At 47.3% G+C, this 22,953-nt stretch overlaps 1 protein-coding gene across 3 annotated transcripts in view; it reads right to left on the bottom strand.

Moving 5' to 3' along the window:
* Positions 1 to 19,506: 19,506 nt before the first annotated feature.
* JDP2 (Jun dimerization protein 2) overlaps positions 19,507 to 22,953 on the bottom strand; it is a 41,807-nt gene continuing 38,360 nt past the window's right edge. For 2 of the 3 annotated variants that reach the window (XM_027120070.1, XM_027120071.1), the window contains exon 4: positions 19,507 to 20,610. In XM_027120070.1, the coding sequence (XP_026975871.1) occupies positions 20,425 to 20,610 (186 nt within the window). In that variant the 3' untranslated portion in view covers positions 19,507 to 20,424. The remainder of the gene's footprint in view (positions 20,611 to 22,953) is intronic. The other variant, XM_027120069.1, reaches the window with a different exon arrangement.

The raw sequence follows: 22,953 nt of genomic DNA, 5'->3' as shown, positions 1-22,953 counted from the left end.
GATTGTGTGTTCTTGGGCATGTCATCATAAAACCCTGGGCATTCTAGGGAAGGACCAAGGTAAGAATGTCGGAATAGTTTTGGGGGAAGCATCTGCTCTTCAGTCTGGCTGGAGTCCAGGATGAGAGGAGCCAGAGCAGGAGGGAGCCAGGAGGATGGCCTTGGTTGTCACACCAGGCAAGGCCACCAGGAGCTATGGCTGGATTTTAAGTAAAGGCTAAATCATGCAATAATATATATATGACCAATTGTAAAGCACTGGAGAATTTAAAGAATCTTTCATTCCATTTAAAAATATATATATTTAGGGAATTCCCTGACGGCCTAGTGGTTAGAACTCCATGCTTCCACTGCAGAGGGCCGGGGTTCAATCCCTGGTTGGGGAACTAAGATTCCACAAGCCACACAGCATGGCCAAAAAATAAAAATAAGAAAATATATTTTTATATATTTAATAAATCAAATTCATTTATTAATATTTCTATATAAATATACATTTAATATTACCTGTTTTACCAATCTCACAAGGGTCTTGGTAAAAACCAACAAAATGCATTGGAGGAAGAGCTTTGTAAACTAGAAATATACTTGTCACTGGCATTGTTCTCTTATTTGAGTGACCATTATTGGCTCCCAGGTGCAGCCCGGAGGGTCCCCACCCTGACTCTCCATCCTAGTCACGCCCATGAAACACTTCCAGTGTATGTGTTTCCTGCCCTCTCAGATCCACTGCGGTCACGGTTCACAGCTCAGAGGGTGTTTCTTAACCTTTTTCAGTCCTGCTTAAGCCTAGTCAAGTTGGTGTGGCAGAGTGGGGAGGTAAGCCAGAGGGAGGAAAGGAAAGAGGCTTCCTGCCTGGCATTTGGGGACATCTGGGCACTGAACAGAGAGATGATGGTCAGGGGCAGTTTCCCCCAGATCTAAGTGCACCCAGGCTTCTCCCCATGCTCTGTCAGCACCCATCATTAAGTTGCAGCATTTTGCTGCCGCCTCTACTGCAGTGGGTCCTTCATCTTGCCTTCCCTGCTGTAGATGGGAAGCAGGGCTCCAGACAGGGAAGTATCCAGGCATGTGGTCGCAGACCTGGGTCTGAATCCTGCCCCTGTCCCTGACGAGTTCATCACTGTGGGCAAGTGATGGCAACCCTCTGGGACTCCATTTCCTTGCCTGCCAAGGGAAAAATAATGTTATTTATTTACTAATAAATTTTGTATTTTTTATTTACTAATAAATTTTATTATTAATAATTTGCTAATATTATATTATTTACTAATTCTTAGGTTATTGGGAGACTTAAATGAGATAAGCAAGCACTCAATACATCTGAGCTAGAATTATTGTTAATATTAGTCATTTTGTTCTTATAGCTTCCATTGAACTGGAAGCTCCTTGGCGGTCCAGAATCATATCGTATCATACTCAGCTGGTGTGATAAGCTGTGTGGACAGGGCCTGTGGCCCACAATACTTTTAGGAGCCCCTGAAAATGTTTTAATTTCTTTTATGATCAAAAGGAAAAAAATGAATATAACCCAATCTTGGTTATATTTGTTTTTATATCAATGAGGTTGTAAGCATATGATTTTTAATATATTTTTTTAATGGAGGAAGGGGCCCACAGAGGCAAAGTGTATTCCACTCAGGAATGTCACAATGTGGTCCTGAAGGCAAGGGCTTGGAGTGAGACAGAGCAGGTTTGAACCCCAGCTCCACCACGTAGCTAAGAGAGAGATCTAGAGAAAGGTACTTAATTTTCCTGAGCCCCAGTTTTCTCATCTGAAGAAAGGCTCATCTGATAAATCCAACCTCCTAGGTCACTGAATTCTACTTCCCCTCCTTTTCTGTCACGTCACATTTCTAAAAATGTATTCCATGTCTGTCTTTCCCCACTAAGCTGTAAGCTCCGCAGAGGCGGGAATCCCGTCTAATTTCATGCTTCCCACCCACAACCTTTACAGCGCTCTATGTGCTGTGCATTGTTCTGAAGCTTTTAAATGTGTGACATCAGTTATGAAGGGCTTTAGCCCCATTTTACAGGTGAAGAAACTAAATGGTTAAGTGACTTGTTCAAAATCACACAGTAAGAAGTGGCAGTGTGTGTGTGTGTGTGTGTGTGTGTGTGTGTTTGAACCCCAGAACCTGTGCTCTTAACCACAGCCTCTAGCTGTGATATGGAGCTCAGAGCCTGGCAGACAAGACAGGGAAAGAAGCAGGTACCTGAGGATGCACGGAGCAGAGGAAACCACCCCTCAATGCGATTCTGATAAACTGAAATGAAGATTTGTTCATTTTAGTGAGTAGGTGGCTGTGAAATCGAGGAGACAGGAAATCACTAGGGAGAAGTCTTCCCCATAGACAAATGCTTTCCATTCATGAAGGGGGGAAAGTTTAGGTAGAGAGAATAATCTGACCACATCAAGCATGATAGTGATTGTGGCTGCAGTGAATCAAAGGTTCAGTCACCCTGGGGAGCCGGTCAGCTCAGGTCTCCCCGAGGTAGGGGAACTGACAAGCCGAGACGGGGCTCCCCAGAGTTCAAGTGTGGTCCAGGCTCAACCTGAACAGAATAGGTGCTTCTCAGCTGGAACCCCACCCCTGCCTGCTCACTTTGTGTGGCTCTCACACAGAAGAATTGGTTTTTTGTTTTTTATAATCATTATTTATATTGTTTTTATTTTATCATCTTTACTTTTATAATTTTCTTTGCTTTTATAATTATCTTTTCTGATTATAAAATAACACACATATCTTCATCTTAGAAAAATTGGAAAATACAAATACACATGCACACAAAATAAGTGAAAGTCAGTGATCATCTCACCACGCAGGAATAACATGTTTCATATTTTGTATGTTTCTTTCCAATCCCTTTTCATGGCATATGAATACATATTTATTCTTGCAACATTGAGATCATAAATAATACAATTGTTTGTGTAGACAATTTTTCAGAAGCTTTAAGAAAAACAATCAATAATACAATTAGAATTATTGGTCTAAAATTTAAATATATAAAATAAAATGTAAATTTGGGTTTAGCATTCCTTACTTCCTTCTAGATATCCAAGGCTGTTGTAATGCACCTAAAACAAGCAATGAGTAGTCAAAAGTGAGACCTTTGGCTCTTATCATCACCCAGGAGTTGATGGACTTGACTTTTTTTTCTGCCAAGTGGGAGAGGAATCCTGGAAGTTCTATGAAGTAATAGACACAAGTTAGCTGTTCACCACATCTATTTCCTTTTCTTCCTGGGGACACACCTAGACTGTATTTCCCAGCCTCTCTTGCAGTTATATGACCATGTGACTGAGTTCTAGCCAATGAAATGCAGGTGGATATGTATATTAGTTATCTATTGCTGTGTAACAAAGTATCCCCAAACTCAGCAATCTAAAGCAAGTTATTTATTTGCTCTATAAAAAATTATCCCCAAAGTTAACAGTTTAACACAACAAATAATTACTACCTCACACAGTTTCTGAGAGTCAGGAACCCAGGAGTGCCTTACCTGGATGGTTCTGTCTGAGGGTCTCTCATCCATCTATTGGCTGGGGGTGCAGCCTCTGAAGATTTGATCGAGACTGGGGGTTCTCCCACTCCTCGCTGCATGGGCTCCCACAGAACTGCTCAAGACGGGGCTTCCTCCAGGGTGAGTGATGGTAGAGAAAGAGTGACAGCACCTGGGACGGAAGCTGCAGTCTCTTTATAACCTAATCTTGAAATTGACCTTCACTTCTGAACTCTATTTGTTAGAAGTAGGTCACTCATTAAGTCCAGCCTGCGCTCAAGGGGAAGAGAACTAAACTCCACCTCCTGAAGGAAGGTATATCAAAGAATTTGTGGATTTTTTTTTTTTTTTGGCCACACCGTGAGGCATGTGGGATCTTAGTTCCCCAGCCAGGGATTGAACCTGTGCCCTCTGTATTGGGAGTGCAGAGTCTTAACCACTGGTCCACCAGGGAAGTCCCTGTGGATATATTTTTAAACCACCACAATCTGCTGCACATTCAGGCTTGTGTGGCCCTCCTCTCTCTTTCTCCATCTGCTGGCTGAGTGGAGAGGACTCCAAAGTTCTGGAGGAGGAGAAGGGCACAAAATGGAAGGAACTTGGATCCCTGAGCAGGGTGTAAAGAGCTCCCCACTCTGCAGCCATGTGAGCTGAGAAGAGAGGAATTGAACTCTCCTGATGTTAAGCCATTGAGATTTGGAGTTTCTCTGTTACAGCAGCTAATTAGCACATAAAGTAGATTTGTTTTGTTTTGTTTTCCTTAGACTCATGCTTGTGGGCGTAGGTTCTATCAGGAAAAGTCTACTTTCAAAATAATAGAAGTGCCTTAGAGAAACGATCCCTTTTACTGTGCAGAGAGATTGAGAGCCCTGACCTTTAAGAGAAGTAATCACATTCTTTGGAGGAAAAGTGTAGGAGAATTGAGAGGCAGAAAGCCAGAGGACAGTGGGGGTCCCAGTGCAGGTGCAGAGAGCTGAAGTTCAAGCTGACAGTTTAGGGAATCTGTAGTGAGCACAGCAAAACCCTAACAGGAATGTGAGCATCTGAGCCCAGCAGTGCCACACAGTGAGTCCCCATCCTCCTAAAACACAGGGAAAGAAGACGGGAAAGACAGATCAAGAAGGGCAAAGGAAAGTGACTCATTTGAGAGCTGTATGCTACAGAAATGAACATACGATACGTGTAGGCGTATATGTATGAGAATGTTCACTGCGGCCAGGTTTATGATAGCGGTTGGGGTGGGACATGGGATGGGGGAGAGGAATAGACTAAACACTCATCAACGTGGGAATGGTTGAATAGAGTATGTTCATACATACCGTGGTGTATTGTGGGGTTAATTCAAGCAGGACTGAAATTAGCTCAAGCTGATTTACTGAAATAAGAGACGTTTGTGCATAGCACAGACCCCTGGCCAAGTCATTAAATGTACTGATTAATAGTGTTGCTTTGTAACCACGGGTCTGAGGAATTGGTACCAACTGGTCAGCAGGGTTTATTTTTTGTTTTTACTTTTACTTTGTTCATCATTGTTTGTTGACAACAGTGAAATTGATGATTTGTACCTGGTTTTGGCAAGACCCCTGAAGGTCTCTGCTGCTGGGGATGGTAAACCATTAAGAAATATGCCTGTGTGACCAGCAGGGTGTAAGAAGCCCTGGTGGAAACTCCATCTGGGGCTTCCTAGGTCTGAGGTGTTTTGTGGCACACCTGTGACCCAAAAGAGAAAGTGTCTGGTACGGCTCCTACAGAGGAAGGACAGGAGGAATTTATACCTGGCCTCTGGATCCCTCGCTGTCTTACTTCAATGTTTTTAATACTTTTCCTGCAATAGACTGTAGATTTGCAAGCACTGTCAATTGGATTCTGTGAATCTTCTTTAACAGGCAAACTCTGCCTAATGACCACGGTGAGTGTCCATGAGATGGTAACAGCTGTGGTTGCCAAGAAAGAGTGAGATCTACATGCACGTCCTGGAAAGAGGTCCTTAATGTAAGTGCAATAAGCAAGCTGCAGACTAATATGTAAAACATGATTTCATCTTTTTTTTTTTTTTTTGATGTGTGATGCTAGATAGGTATAAATATCAATATATTTGTAGAAACTTAGGGAAAGAATCAGGAAGCATATACATGAAGTTATAAACAATGGTTACCTTACTGGGAATGCGTAGAGCGGGGAATGAAATAGGCTGGAATATCTACTTCTAACTTTATGTGATTTAAAAAAGTGGAATTATAGATCTTTTTTTAAATGAATAGACTATTTTTTAGAGCAGTTTTACGTTTATAGAAAAATTGAGCAGAGTATAGAGAGTTCCATATATTCCCTTTCCTTTCCCCCAGAGTCCCTTCCAGACACTTTCCTCCATTATTTTTTTGTTTGTTTGTTTGTTTTGTTTTTTGTTTTTTTTGTGGTACGCGGGCCTCTCACTGCTGTGGCCTCTCCCGTTGCGGAGCACAGGCTCCGGACGCGCAGGCTCAGCGGCCATGGCTCACGGGCCCAGCAGCTCCGCGGCATGTGGGATCTTCCCAGACCGGGGCACGAACCCGTGTCCCCTGCATCGGCAGGTGGACTCTCAACCACTGCACCACCAGGGAAGCCCCTCCATTATTAATACCTTGTACTGGTGTGGTATATTTATTATAATTGATGAACCAATACTGATATATTATTATTAGTTAAAGCCCTTAGTTTCACATTAGGGTTCACTCTTTGTGTTGTACGGTACTTAGAGTTCGGGAGGGTTTTCTGCTTTTTTATTCTTTGTTCGTTTTTTGGCCTCGTGGTGCGGCATTTGGGATCTTATCTCCCCAGCCAGGGATCGAACCTGTGCCCTCTGTATTGGGAACACAGAGTCTTAACCACCGGACCGCCAGGGAAGTGCCAGTACTTTGAGTTTTGACAAATGTGTAATGTCACGTGTGCACCATTACAATATCATACAGAATAGTTTTACCACCCTAATCATACCCTGGGCTCACCTATTCACCTCTCCCCACCTCCCTTCTGAACCCCTGGCAACCACTGATCTTTTTACTGTCTCTTTTGCCTTCTTCAGAATGCCCTATAACTGAAACTATATATATGTAGCCTTTTCACACTGGCTTCTCTCAGTTAGTAATATGCACCTCAGGCTCCTCAATGTCTTTTCATGGATTGAGAGCTCATTTCTTTTTATTGCTAAATAATATTCCACTGTCAGGCTGTACCGCAGTTTGTTTATCCATTCGCCCACTGAAGGACATCTGGATTGCTGTCAGTTTTTGGCAATGGTGAATAAAGCTGCCATAAACTTTTGGGCGGACCTATGTTTTCGACTCATTTGGGTAAATACCAAGGAGGGCAATTGCTGGATTGTACGGTGAGAGTATGTTTAGCTTTGTAAGAAACCACCAAACTGTCTTCCGAGAAGCTATACAATTTTGCATTCCCCCAGCACTAAATGAGAGTTCCTGTTGCTCCACATTTTCACCAGGATTTGGTGTGGCCATTGTTTCGGAGTTTGGCCATTCTAATAGGTGCGTAGTTATATCTCATTGTTTTAATTTGTGATTCTCTAATAACATGTGACGTGGAGCATCTTTTCATATGCTTATTTGCCATCTGTATACCTTCTTTGATGAGGTGCCGGTTCAGATCTTTTGCCCATTTTTAATTGTTTGTTTACTTATTGTTGAGTTTTAAGAATCCTTTGTAGATTCTGGATACACGTCCTTTCTCAGATACGTGTCTTGCAAATATTTTCTCCCAGTCTGTGGCTTTCATTCTCTTAATTACAAGCCATTTTTCACTTTTGTATTTTTCAAGTAAACGTTTAAATAAAGAAGATGACGGTGAACAGGAATGACTTAGTTTAGCCTCTCTTGCCTCGTTACATGACTAGAACTAATTCCTAGTGAGGAGGAATCCACGCCTATGTGTTATACTTTTAAACAGTTTTCGTATTTCTATAACTAATTTACTAAATCCTATTCATTGTTTATCTATAGTTTATGATGAAAGAACCCTCCCCCCACTTTTTTTAGCAAGGCTTAACTAAAGAACTGCTGTCCAGTATGGGGGAGGGGTAGAAACTGTGGACCCCAGGTCACCTTTGTGGGTCAACTTCTCCTTGGTGGGGAGCCCAGTCAGGGATGGAGGGTGAGTGAGGGGCTACCTGTCCCTCCACCTACTTGATACAGAGTGTGTGTGTGGGTACCTGACCAGGCCCCCCAAATCAGTTCCCTAAGAAGCTGAATGTTTCACTTGACCTTATTTCATGAGACGCACAGTGGTGACCTTGGACTCCCCCTCTCCTCAGGAAAGGGACTCTGTAGAGATTGGGCTGGAAGCTGCTTAGAAATGCAAAGGTTCAGCTACTTGAAGGGAAAGCATTTGAGGGAAGTCTCTCCTGATTCCCCCTGTGCTTTCAAAGAGGAACAGAACTTTTTCAGAAGCCCTGTATAAAGACGGAGAGTTCAGAGGCTCTGGTCCCTGGGCCCTGAGGAGGTTTCTTCTCAGGCAGTGTTATGCAAATCTGGCTTAATAGAAAGGTGGACTGATTCTTATTTTAAGCAAGGAAAGGAAGGGAAGGAGAATGAATACCCTTCACCTTTGGACTATAAATACCACAGTAAATAGGACTGAAAGGGAAGGATTTGGGGCCTTTGGGGAGCTTGACAGCTGTGAGGCCTACAGCTGGTGTGTCAGCGGTACTTCTCACAGGAAGGACAGGAGAAGCTGGGATTGAGTGACTGGAATGGGAACCAATTAGAACATCCTCCCCGAGGACATGGCCACCACTACCAGGGGTTGAAGAAAGGGTTCCTGCCCTGTTGGCTGACCGTCAGGGATCAGAGGGGCCAGGACTGCTGTCAAAGATTAAAACACTGGGGCTTCCCTGGTGGTGCAGTGGTTGAGAGTCCGCCTGCCGATGCAGGGGACGCGGGTTCGTGCCCCGGTCCGGGAAGATCCCACATGCCGCGGAGCGGCTGGGCCTGTGAGCCATGGCTGCTGAGCCTGCGCGTCCGGAGCCTGTGCTCCGCAACGGGAGAGGCCACAAGAGTGAGAGGCCCACGTACGGCAAAAAAAAAAAAAAAAAAAAAAATGATTAAAACACTGACATGAAAACTACATTTGGGGAAGCAAACTAAGATGGTCCCACACCAAGTGTATGCTCAACCAAAATGGGGTATTATTTTCCCTCAGAAGGAAAGAGCACAGGCCCGAGGGTCACCTGACCCAGGGTAGAATCTCCCTACCTTTTGCCCTAGACCTGCCCCTGCCACCTTCCCAAAGGACTGTGACCTCCTTAAAGGCAGGGATTCTGTCAGGTCCCTATTTGTCTTCCAACCTGGTTCAATAAAATGTTCTTGGACTGAATCCAGTAGTGCTACCTGCCTCAGTTTCCTCGTCATTAAAATGGGACATAAAATTATAAGAACTTAGCACATGGTACATACTCAGTAAAAATTAGTATCTGTCCTTTAGTTCATCGTGAAGTCATACTATCTGCTGCAGTCGTGCAGTAATTTCTTTTTTACAGCTATGGAATCATGAGTCTGTGAAACTTTATAATCAATATCTACCCTTTAACTCAGAAAACAATGTATCAAGATATTAAAGTTTTGACTGAGACACCAAAGCACAACATATGTGAGGTCACATCACCAAGTGCAGACTTCACACAAAAAATTTTTTTTGAATAAATTTATTTTAGGCTGCATTGGGTCTTCACTGTTGCGCGCGAGCTTTCTCTAGTTGTGGCGAGCAGGGGCTACTCTTCGTTGCAGTGCGCAGGCTTCTCTTGTTGCAGAGCACAGGCTCCAGGCGCGCCGGCTTCAGTAGCTATGGCTCGCGGGCTCTAGAGCGCAGGCTCAGTAGTTGTGGCGCACGGGCTTGGCTGCTCCGCGGCATGTGGGATCTTCCCGAACCAGAGATCGAACTCGTGTCCCCTGCACTGGCAGGCAGATTCTTAACTACTGCACCACCAGGGAAGCCCAGACTTCACAAATTTTAAAGAACTGGTTTCAAGATGACTGGACCTTTATCCAATTTGTGAATATAAAAGGGGCTCCAGGCATGGAGAGATGGGGAAAGCATTTGTAGAATGCCATTTCTTTGAAAACAGAAAAACTGTTGTGGTGCGGAGTCCTTGTTGCCACCAGGCCGGAGGGAGGGGCTGCTGCCTCCTTTTCCTAAAGCCAAGTGAGAAGGGGGCTGCCATGGGGCCTCTTGAAGAACGGTTGTACCAGGCTGGGTCTACATGCCCTAGTATTTCTGGGCAGGAGATGACTGAGAGCTTCCTAAGGCCGGTGTGGGCTGGTGTGGGCCAGCTGGAGACTGTCTAATAAGGCCCTAGAAGATCCTGGATGTGCCAGCAGGAAGCCGGAGGTGAGAGACAGTCTCCTGGGCCTCAGGAAATGCTCGCTGCAGATGTATCTGCCCAGGTGGAGGGACATGCAGGAGAGGTCCCTGGAGACGGAACCTATGAAGAAAGAATCAGCTTTAAACATTGGCCAGGCCCAGCGCACCCAAAGCCAGCTTAGGACCCTGACAGCTCTAGGACAGTAGGCCATTCCTACCCCTTCGCCAGTGCTCCAAGCTCCTGCTCCACCCCTGGGAGGGGCCAGAAACTGGCCAGTCAGCCCGGGGTGAAGGAAGGGAAAAGAGAGGCGACGGGAGAAATGGAGAAGAGACGCCAAGTTGTCTCTGCCTGCTACAGGCTGTCAGCCTGAAGCAGGCCTGTGCTGGCGAGGGGAGAGGACTTGAGCAGATGAAGTTTGGCATTTCCATTTTTTTCTTTGACTGGACCTTCGTTTTTTGGGTTATTTATTTATTTATTTTTGGCTGTGGCGGGTCTTTGTTGCGGTGCGTGAGCTTCTCGTTGCGGTGGCTTCTCTTGTTGCGGAGCATGGGTTCTAGGCGCGCAGGCTTAAGTAGTTGTGGTGTGTGGGCTCAGTAGTTGTGGCTCGCGGGCTCTAGAGCACGGGCTTCAGTAGCTGTGGCACACGGGCTCAGTTGCTCCGTGACATGTGGGATCTTCCCAGACCAGGGCTCGAACCCGTGTCCCCCTGCATTGGCAGGCGCATTCTTAACCAGTGCGCCACCAGGGAAGTCCTAGACTGGACCTTCTAATGAACGAGTTGAAGACTTAGAATGGCACAGGACTGTCTCTCACCTGAGAGTCAGCAGAAAAGTTCCTGACCTGCTGGAATTTTCACCTGGGGCAAGGAAAGATGATCCTCGTTGGATACATTTCAAGGAGACCGTGGGAGATAACATATTACGTTGTGAATTTAGCTTGAGTTGTGCATTCAAAACAGCCAGCACCTTATGGTCCATGGTACCTCTTAGCCTCACTGGGTCTGCCAGGTGATATGGTGGCAGCGTATATGGTGATACGGTACCACTGGCAGAGCAGTCGGTGCTGCAGCCTGGCCCTGATGCGCAGCCTTTCTTGCTCTAGGTCCCACTCAAAACTAGCAGCTTTCTAAGCCACTGAGAAGTGGGTCAGAGCAGTGTTCCTACGTGAGGTATATATATGCTGCCTCCAAAATTCCGAAGCGGCCCACTAGGCCCTGTGCCTCTTTCTCAGTAGCGGAGTGCCAGGTGCAGTTACTTATCCTTTGTCTTGAAAGGGATGCTTCCAAACGCCCTAGACCGCAGGACCACTAAAAATACCATCCATGCGGCAGGCCCCTGAATCCTCATGGGGTTTCTTTCCAATCCTCTCTCATGCTCATGTGCCTTCCTAGGGTGTTAGCCACTTCTGCTCCGCAGGTCTTATCAGCACCATGTTATCAATATAATGGGAGCAGCTGGATTCTTTGGAATGTCAAGGGGATCAAAGCTCCTGTGGATTATATTCTGACGGGGGGCAAGAGAGTTAATATAGCCCTTGGGCTAGACAGTAAATGGGCACTTCTGCCTTTCTCATGTAAAAGTGAGCTGGTTTTGATTTTCTTTATGGATGGGAATTGAGTAGAACGCATTTATCAATTAATAGCTGCTTACCAAAGGCCAGGTACTGTATAACCTGTTCTAATCATGATAACACCCCAAGCATGGCAGTAGTGAGAGGGAATACCACTTGGTTAGGTTTACAGTAGTCCACCATCACTCACCACTACCCATCTGATTTCACAGACATCAAATGAGTGAATTCTACAGGGAGATGATATGGACAGCCAGCACCCTCTTGCATCCTTTAAGTCTTTGCTGGTGGTGCTGTTCTCTGCAGTTGCACCTAGGATGTAGAGTCATTTCTGATTTGCCATCTTGGCTGGGGATGGTATAGTTTCAAGCACTTCCATTCAGCTTTTCCTACCAAAACCCTCTTATCAGTAGGAGCTGGGGAAAGAGCCACAGGGAGGGTCTGTGGGCCTATTAAACCCACTAGAGGCAGACTTGGGCCAGAGCATCTTTTATCTCCTGGCCTCCACAAACCCATCTCCAGCTACTCTGGAAGAGCATAATAGCAGGTGCCCTGGTATCAGTGTCATCTCATACCCTTAATTTTAATGGGGATGTTGGGATTCAATGCTCCTCAAAAGATGTGAGAATTCCCTTCCCCACTATATATAGTTACCTTTAGGGAAGGATCAGGGAAGTGTTTACTCAATAAATGTATTGTTTATTAAATAATGTACTGAATACATGTGATGGTAACACAGGGGGTTTCCTCAAGGGGAGCCAGCTATCCTTCAATCAATGGGCTCTGGGTCTGTGAACTTAGATCTAGAAAGTACATGAGGCCCTGCTGTCCATGATACCAGTTAATTGCCTTCACCTGGCCTCTACTATTCTAGAATTGCATAATCCCATTGACACTAGGGAACCCCAGTTCTACGGCAGCAACTCCTGCTGTCCAGCCTGGCCTGCAGAGGTGACCGGTTCAGGGCCTCTCCAAGGATCTAGTGGCCCCTCTCCAGTACCTCATCACTGCCTTAGTGACACTCTGGTTCTCCTGAGGAGCGTGGTCAGGTGATGGGGCCCCCAGTCTCACATAACAAATCCATCTAACTACGGCCTCCTCCCCGGACCATCTGACTCTTCCTTAATTCTCAGCCAAGGCAGTGCAGCATCTCCACCTCATTCACTGTATAAGTTCATATCATGGGTAAGCCTCAAGGAGCGATACCGGCTGTGTACTAAGATACATTCCAGGTGTCAATGCCATGGCATTGAACCTTGAGTCACAAGTGAGTTTTTCCATGTAAAAAACGTATCTCCTTCCCGGTTGTATTCTGGGCCCCTCAAGACCCAGTCATTCTTGTATGTCTCTGCTGCTGCTTGCTAAGATGGATCTGCCACATCCTGTAGTTCCTTCAACAGATAAGTGATTTCCCTCCGGAGCAGGGACTGTATTTCCCTTACTTGGGCTGAACTGAGATGTGACCCTATTTACCTGCCTGGCAGTAATGAGTGTGGCAGCAGTGGATCTTGAGGGTAAACATCACGCTGCAGGGTACCTGCTTCGAGTGCAATCTTTCCACGGTCTCCAAGCAAGGGAAGGCTGCTTTTAAGGGGCAGGGGGCCGCTTTTGCCAGTCCAGAGGGCTCAAGGGATCCTAGAGGTTCAAGTCTCATTTACACAGATGCCCCATTTTGGGTCTCAAGGTCCTACATTTTTCCCTTTTAGCATCCTGACTTTGATATTGAAAATTTGTCAAGGATGGACATTGGTTCTCCTTAAGGGGTCTGCCACCCTTACGATTAGATTCTGGGCCTGATTCTCAGCACAGTGTGCCCTGGGACTGGGAGAGACAAGTGTCTCCTTAAATACTGCCAGAGATGCAGTCTGGTTCTCACAGCACATCTTGAGCTTATAGTTGTCTGAACTGTTTTGCATTTTCTTTTTCTGAGGCTTCCAAAATGGTTAACAAAAGGCAACTAACTCAAGCTTTATAACTTATCCCCATACCATTCAGATGCCACAGCAGTCACTTCCCTTTCCACCTGTATCACATCTCAATCCACACAGGAGAGTCTGAGTAAATACAGCAGGTCAGGGATTCTCCCCACCCCACTCACTATCACTGCCACCTGACTGGCAAATAGACTTAGCTCTAAATACCCCATCCTAAATATCCCTGAGGGTCTGATTTCTAGGGTTACTTCTGATACCACCTCTTTTCACTTGGGTGCCCCCCCGAAGCAGAACCTGAGACAAATGCTTGTGCTCAGGTAGTTTATGTGGGAGTGAGAGGAGTGAAACAGAGAAAGAGAGGAAACCAATTCAAGGTGTGTTATTGAATTGGGTACCTCTATCGGTCACTTCTGCAGGTCTTGCTTAATCCTGCAAGACCTTTTGAGGAACCTAGGAAACACGCCTCAGAATTCTCCACCTGGAGGATGAAAGGGGAAAGCATCTATCCGTTGATTCTTCCCCCCAATTAGTCAAAGGGGACCCTATGGGCATTGATTCCCCCGAATTTCCAAGTTGCATATGTGTAGGTGCCAAGGGGGTAGTCATGGATGTCCCCGGGACAGAGGTGGGAGGCACAATCTGTGTGCAATCTGCACACAGATTGCACCTCTGTGAAGTTGCTCACACCTGCTCAGAACTGGTCACGTGATAGAGCTGGGGTCAGAGGACTTAACATGGGGCACGACGGGTGCCCGGTACAGTCCACCCAGGTGAGTACTGTCCTTCCGAACAGCAGAAGCTGATGCTTAAGTATAACTTCACTGAAGTCGTTCCAAAGCGCTGGGAGTCGTTTCTTTAGGAATAACCCACAGAGCCAGTTTAGGACCTAAATGAGTAACTCAGTCTCTTACTGTATTTAGTTTTTAAGCTAAAACAGTATGCCTGGATTAATTAACCTGATCATTAACCATAATTTAGCTCTTACCAAAGAAAGACAATTTGCCAGTATGGAGAACAAGCTCATTTCAAAGTTACAGGAATGTAATATAAAGGAATAAGATTGGCATCAATCTCATTGCTCTATACTTAGTCACACCTTACATGAATAAATGTGTGTCTATATATCTGTGTGTTGTGTATGTAACTGTGTTTGCCTCTGCCTATATTGTGTCACATGTCTGAGTATATCTGTGGATTTGTGTGTGGTGTCTGTGTTCATCGTGTGTTGTGCGTGTTGACCATCCACTAAGTGCCAAGCGCTGGGCATGTCTGTATAGAGACTCCATCCTTAAGGCACTTACTCGGAAAACAGTCTATCTTGCCAGGGAGTGAGGAGGGCTGCCGTTAAGAATCTCCAACTCTTGGGACTTCCCTGGTGGTCCAATAGGTAAGACTCCATGCTCCCAATGCAGGGAGCCTGGGTTTAATCCCTGGTGGGGGAACTAGATCCCACACGCATGCCACAACTGGGAGTCCACACGCTGCAACTAAAAAGATCCCGCATGCCGCAACGAGGATTCCGCATGTCGCGACTAAGACCTGGCGCAGCCTAAATAAATTTAAAAAAAAAAAAAAGAAAAAAAAGATTCTCCAACTCGTAAATTCCTACTGTGGTAGGCAGAATAATGGCCTTCCAAAGATGGAAACTGTGACTATGTTATGTCACGTGGCAAGGGGGAATTAAGGTTGCAGGTGGAATTAAAGCTGCTAATCAGTTGACCTTAAAATAAGATTATCCAGCATTATTCAGGTGGGGCCAATGTAATCACAAGGGTCCTCAAATGATGTAGGGCAGAAGAGTCAGTGTCAGAGTGATCAACAGGAGAAGGACACAAGCAGCCAGTGCTGGCTTTGAAGTTGGAAGGGGCCATGAGCCCAAGGAATGTGGGCAGCCTCCATAAACTGGAAAAGGCCAGAAAACAGATTCTCCCCCAGAGCCTGCAAAAAGGAACGCAACCTGCTGGCACCTTGATTTTAACCCAGTGAGACCCATTTTGGACTTCTGACCTCCAGAACGCTAAGATATTAAAATTTGTGTTGTTTTAAGCCATTAAATCTGTGGTACTTTGTTATAGTGGCAACAGGAATCCGATACACCTGTGACACCTGGGTCTTTAAAAGGTTCCCCCTTTGCTTTAAAGCTGCACTTAAAGGTGTGGTGGAGTTGCATTTTACACAGGGATTGGGTTGAATATTCAGGATGTAACAAGAAAAGGTAGAGTTGGAATTAACCTTGAACATAACTTGCATGGCTCATTATGTAGGGGGCAGGGACCAGGACCCGCTGAAGTGGTACAGATAAACACTCCCCAAGGTGCCCTCACCCCGGGGTCCCCTCACCACCAGGCACTCGGCTTATTAACTGGAAGGGCCAGCTAAACAAACCACACGTTTTGAATCATCTTTCTCTCCCTCAAGGCATGCAATTAGATTTGCATAAATTCAAAGAACGTATGCTGCAACTCTATTGTAATTTCAGATTTTGTTTTATTTTCTGAGTTTGCCAAGGAAAGAATGGAAAAACAAAACCTTCTATTTGTGGTGTCTGTGGCTTGTTCTTTTTATTAGGAAATATACCAAGCATACAGAGAAGCATGAAGAAGATAACCCGCGTCTGTGTGCGTATCCCTCACCCCTGACAAATTCTAAGATCATTCTACATTTGATTCAAATTTTTAAAAATAAATGAAATGTTACACATACAGTTGAAACCCAGTGTCCTCTTTAGGCTTGCAGATACCATCCCCAAACCCCTTCCTCCCCACCCCCCCAGGAGTAATTCCCTATTACTTCTTTTTCTTTTCTTTTTTTTTTTTTTGCGGTACGTGGGCCTCTCACTGTTGTGGCCTCTCCCGTTGCAGAGCACAGGCTCCGGACGCACAGGCTTAGCGGCCATGGCTCACGGGCCCAGCCGCTCCGCGGCACGTGGGATCTTCCCGGACCGGGGCACGAACCCGTGTCCCCTGCATCGGCAGGTGGACTCTCAACCACTGCGCCACCAGGGAAGCCTCCCTATTCCTTATTTTGATGTTGACAGCATTCCTGTGCATGCTTTTGTACCTCTATTACCCAGATCTGTGTGTACCCATAAACAATAAAGTATCAATTTCCATGTTTGGAAACACTGTATAAACGGTGTACCGCATACATGCTTCTGCAGCTGGCTCCCCATCCTCAACAGTTTCTGAGGTTCACCCACATTGATACCTGTAGCTCTAATTCATTCTTTATAACTGTTGAGTAATACTCGATTTTATGAAAACACAATTTGTTTACCTGCTCTTCTGTTCATAGGTATTTAGGCTGTTTGCCACTTATCTTTATTACAGACGAAGATTCAGTAAACGTGCTTGTACTTTTCCTTGTGCCCCTATGCCAGGGTTCCTCCTAAAGGTGTATCTTTAGGAGGGAAATTGCTAGGTCAAAGATGTGTGTAGCGTTAGTGTCACCGGTTATCGCCAAACTGCTTTACACAGTAGTCACACCAATTTCCCACTGGCAGTGTAGGTAAGTTCCCTTTAACCTGAATCCTGACCAATACATACTAGTTGCTGCCTCCCTGATAGCTAATGGGTCTTGTCCTTCTCGGGTTGCCCAGTTGATTCTCACAGCAACCCTGGGCAGATGTGGCACAAGTCTCATATAGGATCACGCGGCAGGAGGGCACAAGGAAGCCCAGGGAGAGGATGATGAGCCCAACGCAGCTGGCTGTGGCCGTTCAGGAGCCGAAAGAACCCAGGAGTCTTGGATCCCGGGCACCCATTGCCACAGGAACCAGATACGTGGCCAGAAGAGTAACTCTGCAGCGACTTTTAGAGAATAAAAGATATTCAAGTAATCAGTACTATGTGGTAAATAACAACCATCCCCGCTAACAGAGGCCAAAAATTACCACTTTGTGGAGCTTTGTATTTCACCAAACACTTTTACATGCATTCCATATCTGACCTTGACAACAACCCCATAAGGGGGTTGTTGGATTACTGTTCCTACTGTACAGATAAGGGGTTGGATTACTGTTCCTACTGTACAGATAAGAAAAGGGAGGCTCATGGCTGGTCAGTAGAAGACTGGATCTTGAACCTACTTGCCTTTAAAGTTATGTCTTCTGTATGTACCCTTGAGATGGGTGTCTGAGAGCTGGGAATGCTCAACCTGTGCCATCTCTCCTGGCCCTCTGCACACAAGTTCTCCTGGTAACTGAGGTCACACCACAAACACAGAGCATTTCCCCCAGGGTGAGGCTCAGGCCAGCTTTTTACACCTGGAGTCAGACTGTAAGAACATCCTGACTCCGTCACTCAAAGGACTGTGATCTGGGCAAGTTACTTCGTCTCTGTGCCTCGGTTTTCTCATCTGTAACATGGGAATGATGGCATCTACCTCCCAGCAAGGTCGTAGTACGGACTGGCCGCAGTAGCACATCTAACCTGTCAGGCACACAGAAAACATGTGAACATTAGCCCTTAGGAGGCAGACTGTGACTGACTTCTGGCCTCCCACAGCAGGGAGCAGTGGTCCTGATGAGGAAAGGTGGGCCACAGCATAGCACATGCCACTGATTCCGGGAGACAGCCCGTCCTCGGAGGCGAAGGAGGGCTCTGTCCTGGAGGTACAGGCTCGCGGCACCCAGCACAGGACCAGAGGAACCACAGCCAAGGGCAGGCGGTGGTCCTGCAGGAACGTCCACCAGATCACATGAGGGGCCTGTAAGTCCCCATCTTCACTTTTCTCAAGGCTTGGTAAATGTCAAAGGATTACAGCCTGAGGGTTCGCCGTGTGCCACCACAGCTGCCGGTGAGCTGACCAGGCACTGCTTCCAAGGCAGGGCTCGGAGGGTGAGGGCTGGGCGTGGCGCACCGAGCGTGTTGGGTAGAGGGGACCTGAGATAAGGCAGTAAGGAACCAAAGGTGTATTAATGACCTGTTCTTGGTTCCTGTCCATCCCAGAAGGAATCGTTCCAGATCTGAGAAGCAACCCAAGCTCACTGCTGTCCTTGACGTGAAGCCTCACCATCAGCAACTAGTTATCTAGCCCCAGTAATGGAGAAGAGAGAACACACAAGTCTAAGGTAGGACAGTAGGGCTCAGCTCCTGGGTCTGCCTGTTTACAGCTGGGTGAGTGTTAATCTTCGTAAGCCTCAGTTTGCACAGCAGTACAATGGGACTAAAACACCTATCCCACCTGCCTCATAGAGCTGGAACATCAGATGAGTAACTTGCATGGAAGTGCCCTGTGAACCATCACATGCCACGTAACTGGCAGCTCTTGCCTGTGGCACTGAGCTGTTCTTGTTCTTGGTGGTGGGGGGGGCAGGTAGTATCCATTCACACCATTTGCTCACATCACTGGTTCACTCCATGACCGTGGCACAGCCTGGAACTCTACCCAGCCCTCCCAGAAACTAGATCTGTAACCATGGCCTCATAGGCCTCCTGTTCTAATCAGGTGAGACATTCCACCACGGGGACAATCACACAGTCAGCTGGCCACAGGTGGAGAAAGTCATGGGCCTTTGGAAGCAGAGTTGAAACGTCAGCTCTGCTCCTCACGAGCTGGGTGATCTTGGTTGAGCCACTTACCCTCTCTGAGCCTCAGTTATTTTTAAAATGGGGGTAATGATGCCTATTTTGTGCTGTTGAGAGAAGTGAATGAGACTATATATGCTGGTCACCCAGTAAGTCCTCAGCAAGGCAAATTTAAACTCCCTGGGCCTAGAATTCCTCATCTACAAATGGGGACAACGGCTGCTCCCTGATAAGGCCATTGTGAAGATGAACAGAGACAGTGTGTGGAGCACACACAGGATTTAGCTCATGACCGTCAGCTCCATAAGCGCAGGGCCTAGGTTTGTTTTATTCCCCAGGGACTACCCAGCCCCTTGTAGCGTACCTGGCACACACCCAGCTGCCACTCAGGAGACATTTGTTGAGTGAATGAGCAAAGGAAGTACTGCAGATTTAACTTCTCTGAGCCTCGACTTCCTCGTCTATAAAATGGGCATGTAAATACTTACCTGGGAGGGCTGTTGTGAAAACCAAGGGCCCACAGCAGATGCTCCAAACATTCTCCGACACCGCACACCGGGAGGTCACCAGGTGTGCCTTGCACCCCATTCCCCAGGCAGACACCACAAGAGGCGGCTGGGTAAGTAAGAGTAACGTTTACTGAGCAATACAGGACTGAGTACTATGAAGGGTTTACCAGGATGGAAACGCACCCCACCCCCTCCCCGGACACCCCGCAACACCCAGAGACTACAGTACTTAGGAGTTACACACAACGGCCATAACTGCTGGATATCTGTTCGTAACAGACAAACCATAACATATTTATACTGTATCACATCGAGTGATTATAGAAATCCATATATATATTGCTTGTATAAAATCTTTTTTTTTGTAAAAAATATTAAAAAAAAAAAAAGAAAGATAAAAAACATGTGCAGTTGAAAGCCCTGCCAGGACAGCCAGTCTGTAAACATTCAGTGAGTATGTGCTTTGGAAGGGCGCCCGCGCCTCGTGCCCGCAGCAAACTCCAGCAGGGCCGGCGAGGGTGCACCCGGCTGCTACTCCCCAGCAAGGCCGCACCGGGGCCCGCATCACGGCCCTCTCCGGCCTCGCATCAGGGTCAGGGGTCAGGGCTGGGGCAGGCAGATGGCAGTGTTACTCAGCTCCATCCTCAGCCGTGTTTGGTTGTAACTCATGGCTTTTCCTGGCTGCTCGGAGGTCCCTGGGGTAGGTGGCCTGGCGGAGAGGCCGGAGAAGTGCCCAAGGCTGCCTGGCTGGGCGTCTCTCCGGCCTGGGTGCCTCTGTCCTGCCTCGTTTGAGCTGGGCCCCAGCAGGACAGCCCCACCCTCAAGTCTACTTTGGTCTCAGCGCTTGGTCCTTCTGGGTTTCGTCAGCCTGCTCTTCCCCTTATGCGGCTGATCTGAGTTTCACAAAAAAGCCCCACTAATTACTGGCTGTGCTGAGCCTTGCTGTAAAGTTTTTCATGCACCAAGGAAGGGCCCTCTGGTGGCCTCCTCCTCCTCTTCCTCCTCTTCCTCCTCCTCCCAAGCCCACGGTCACTTCTTCTCTAGCTGCTCAAGCAGCGGGTTGCCTTCCGACTCGGGCGTCTTGACGCTGTCCGTCCGAACGATACAGGTGGGGCGATGCCGGTTCAGCATCAGAATGAGCTGCTGTCGCTCCTGCTTTAGCTCCTCAATCTGGGTCTTTAGCTCTGCGTTCATGAGTTCCAGCCGCTCGGATTCCTGCATGCAAAACAGACACGTGGCTTTAGGCTCTCACTGGGAACCAGCTCCGGGAAGAGACTCTCCCTCTGGGTAGGCACAGGGCACAGCAGGCTGGCGTTTGCCTGTTTTCTGTCTGCCAGGTTCCCACTAGAGGAAGCACAGAATCTGCTATCGAGTCCCCCGGGGTAACTGACTTTCTTTAGGCCGTGCCTGTCACACCTGTGACACTGGCCTGTGTTGCTAGTGGGATGAACCCAGGTTATATCCTGGGGCCAGCCTGGCTCATGTCCCACCTCTCTTCCCCACTCAATCCACTCCAGCCACAGTGGCTTCCTTGCTGTTGCTCAAATACGCCAAATACTCTCCTGCCTCAGGGCCTTTGCACAAGAAACAAAGGGTGGGACAGGAATGGAGGCCAAGCGTATCCAGAACAGATGCATGGAGGGTCCACGGAGGGGTTAAAGGTGGCCCACGATGGCAGTGCAATGGCAAGGTGCTTTATGTATGATAAATGTATGTTGGGGATATATTGGCCTGTAGGGTCCACAGGCCCAGTGTGGTCACGTAATTCCTCCTAAAACATGTGCTTCCTGGTTATTAGTCTATAATGATTTAAACAGCCTCTTCCTTATCCCCTGATATCTAGAACCTCTGCCCACTGGGAGGCAATCAATAGTCATCCTTCTGGATCCAAAATGTGGCTTTAAATAGACCTCAAGTGAGATTTCCAGAGAACTTCCAGCTCAGCTGGAGAGGCTCCAGGGCAAGGAAGCCACGTTGATTTGATTTAGGGGGGTTTACCTGTTCATGACGACAGGTGATGGGCGTACCAATTCAAGGCTCTGGGGGTCAACCCAGGAAAACACAGAGGCACCGGAATGGTATTTCTTGGACTCTGTCTAAAAACTTATAACCAGTTTGGAGGTTGGAATTTACTCAAGGGCCAGCAAAGGGTGACCAGTGATTCTCAACTAGAAGCAATTTTTGCCTCCCAGGAGACATTTGACAATATCTGGAGACATTTTTGGTTGTCACAACTGGGGAGGGTGGGTGCCCTTGGAATCCAGTGGGTAGGGATCAGGGATGATCCTAGATATCCTTCAATGCACAGGACCCCACAACAAGAACTATCAATCCAAAACGTCCACAGTGCCAAGGCCGGGCAACCTGCATCAGACCGAGTGTGGGCTGTGGTTGTGATGGGCTGAACGGCCCCGCCTGGGGACCCAGCCGGGCAGCCTCCCTCGGGGCTCTCCAGGGCCCCAGGGCTGCTGTCTTCCCCACACCAGCCAGGCTGACTGAGTTGTTCCTTTTGCTCATGTCTGCGGAGGCAGCCCAGTGCTGGGGACTCAGAACTGCTGAGATATATACAGTCCTCATGACCAGACGCTGAGGGAGAACAGCCTCAAAGAAGGAAAAAGTGCTCAGGGGAAAATATTAAAAGCCAGCTAGGGTGGTTTTGGATTCAGCCGGATAAAGCGCGACAGGGAGGCCGGCCTGGTCCATGGTTCTCCAAATTCCGAGAGAAGAGCATCGCTGAGGGCCAGGAGAGACCCCACGTGAAACCATAAGTCTGGGGCAGGTAGGTGCCCATCTTAGCTGCCTGCCCACTGGGTCTACAACCTGGTGACCTTGGGAATGTCTCTGACCGTGCGGTTCCCCCCAGTCAAGGTTTTAGCTCCAACTTCTAAGCCTCTGAGCCTCTTGCCTCCAGGAGTTTCGGTTCAATCCACCCACCCACAAGCGTGTGCCGAGAACCTGCTGTGTACAGTGAATGCTCTAGGGGGTCCAGAGGCCCATGAGCCCCTACACAGATCTTGTGCAGCTTCCACTCTAAGGGGAAGAAGGATTTCTAGAGCAGGGCAGAGCTTACCATGTGTCCATCAGCCATCCAGGGTCTAGAAGACCATGAGAGAGTGGGCTAAATGGCTGGGTCTGACCTTGGGTTTGAAAAATAGGTTGATGCTGGTTGAACAGAGAAAGTCGGTAGGAGTGGGGGGCATTTCAAGAAGCAAGCCCTGAGTGAACAAGGACGCAGACAGGGGAAAGCTTAAGATGTGTTTAGGAGATAAAAATCCTCCATGGTGACCATAGGTCACTTTAGGATATAGTAGGGTACAAAGCTGGGAAGGTGGATTTATAGCCAGAACCAGAAAAGCTGGTGGGGTTTGGAATCAGAGTCAAGAGTAAGTTTCCTAACTTCCCTGAGCCTCAGTTATCTCGTCGGTAAAAAGATGATGATCCTGGGGATTAAATGACTGCACATGGGAAAAGCATTTTGTAAACTGAAGGGTTAGGGAGGCTTAAGGAATTTTTACTTTAAGCCATGAGCAAGGGAATATGAAGACAAGAAGGAGGAGA

Source organism: Aethalodelphis obliquidens, unplaced genomic scaffold (assembly GCF_003676395.1).
Source record: "Aethalodelphis obliquidens isolate GAN/ISIS:26980383/991018 unplaced genomic scaffold, ASM367639v1 scaffold21, whole genome shotgun sequence".
Taxonomy (NCBI): domain Eukaryota; kingdom Metazoa; phylum Chordata; class Mammalia; order Artiodactyla; family Delphinidae; genus Aethalodelphis; species Aethalodelphis obliquidens.
The sequence above is the reverse complement of the archived record's forward strand: the minus strand, read 5'-3'. Positions and strand labels throughout refer to the sequence as shown.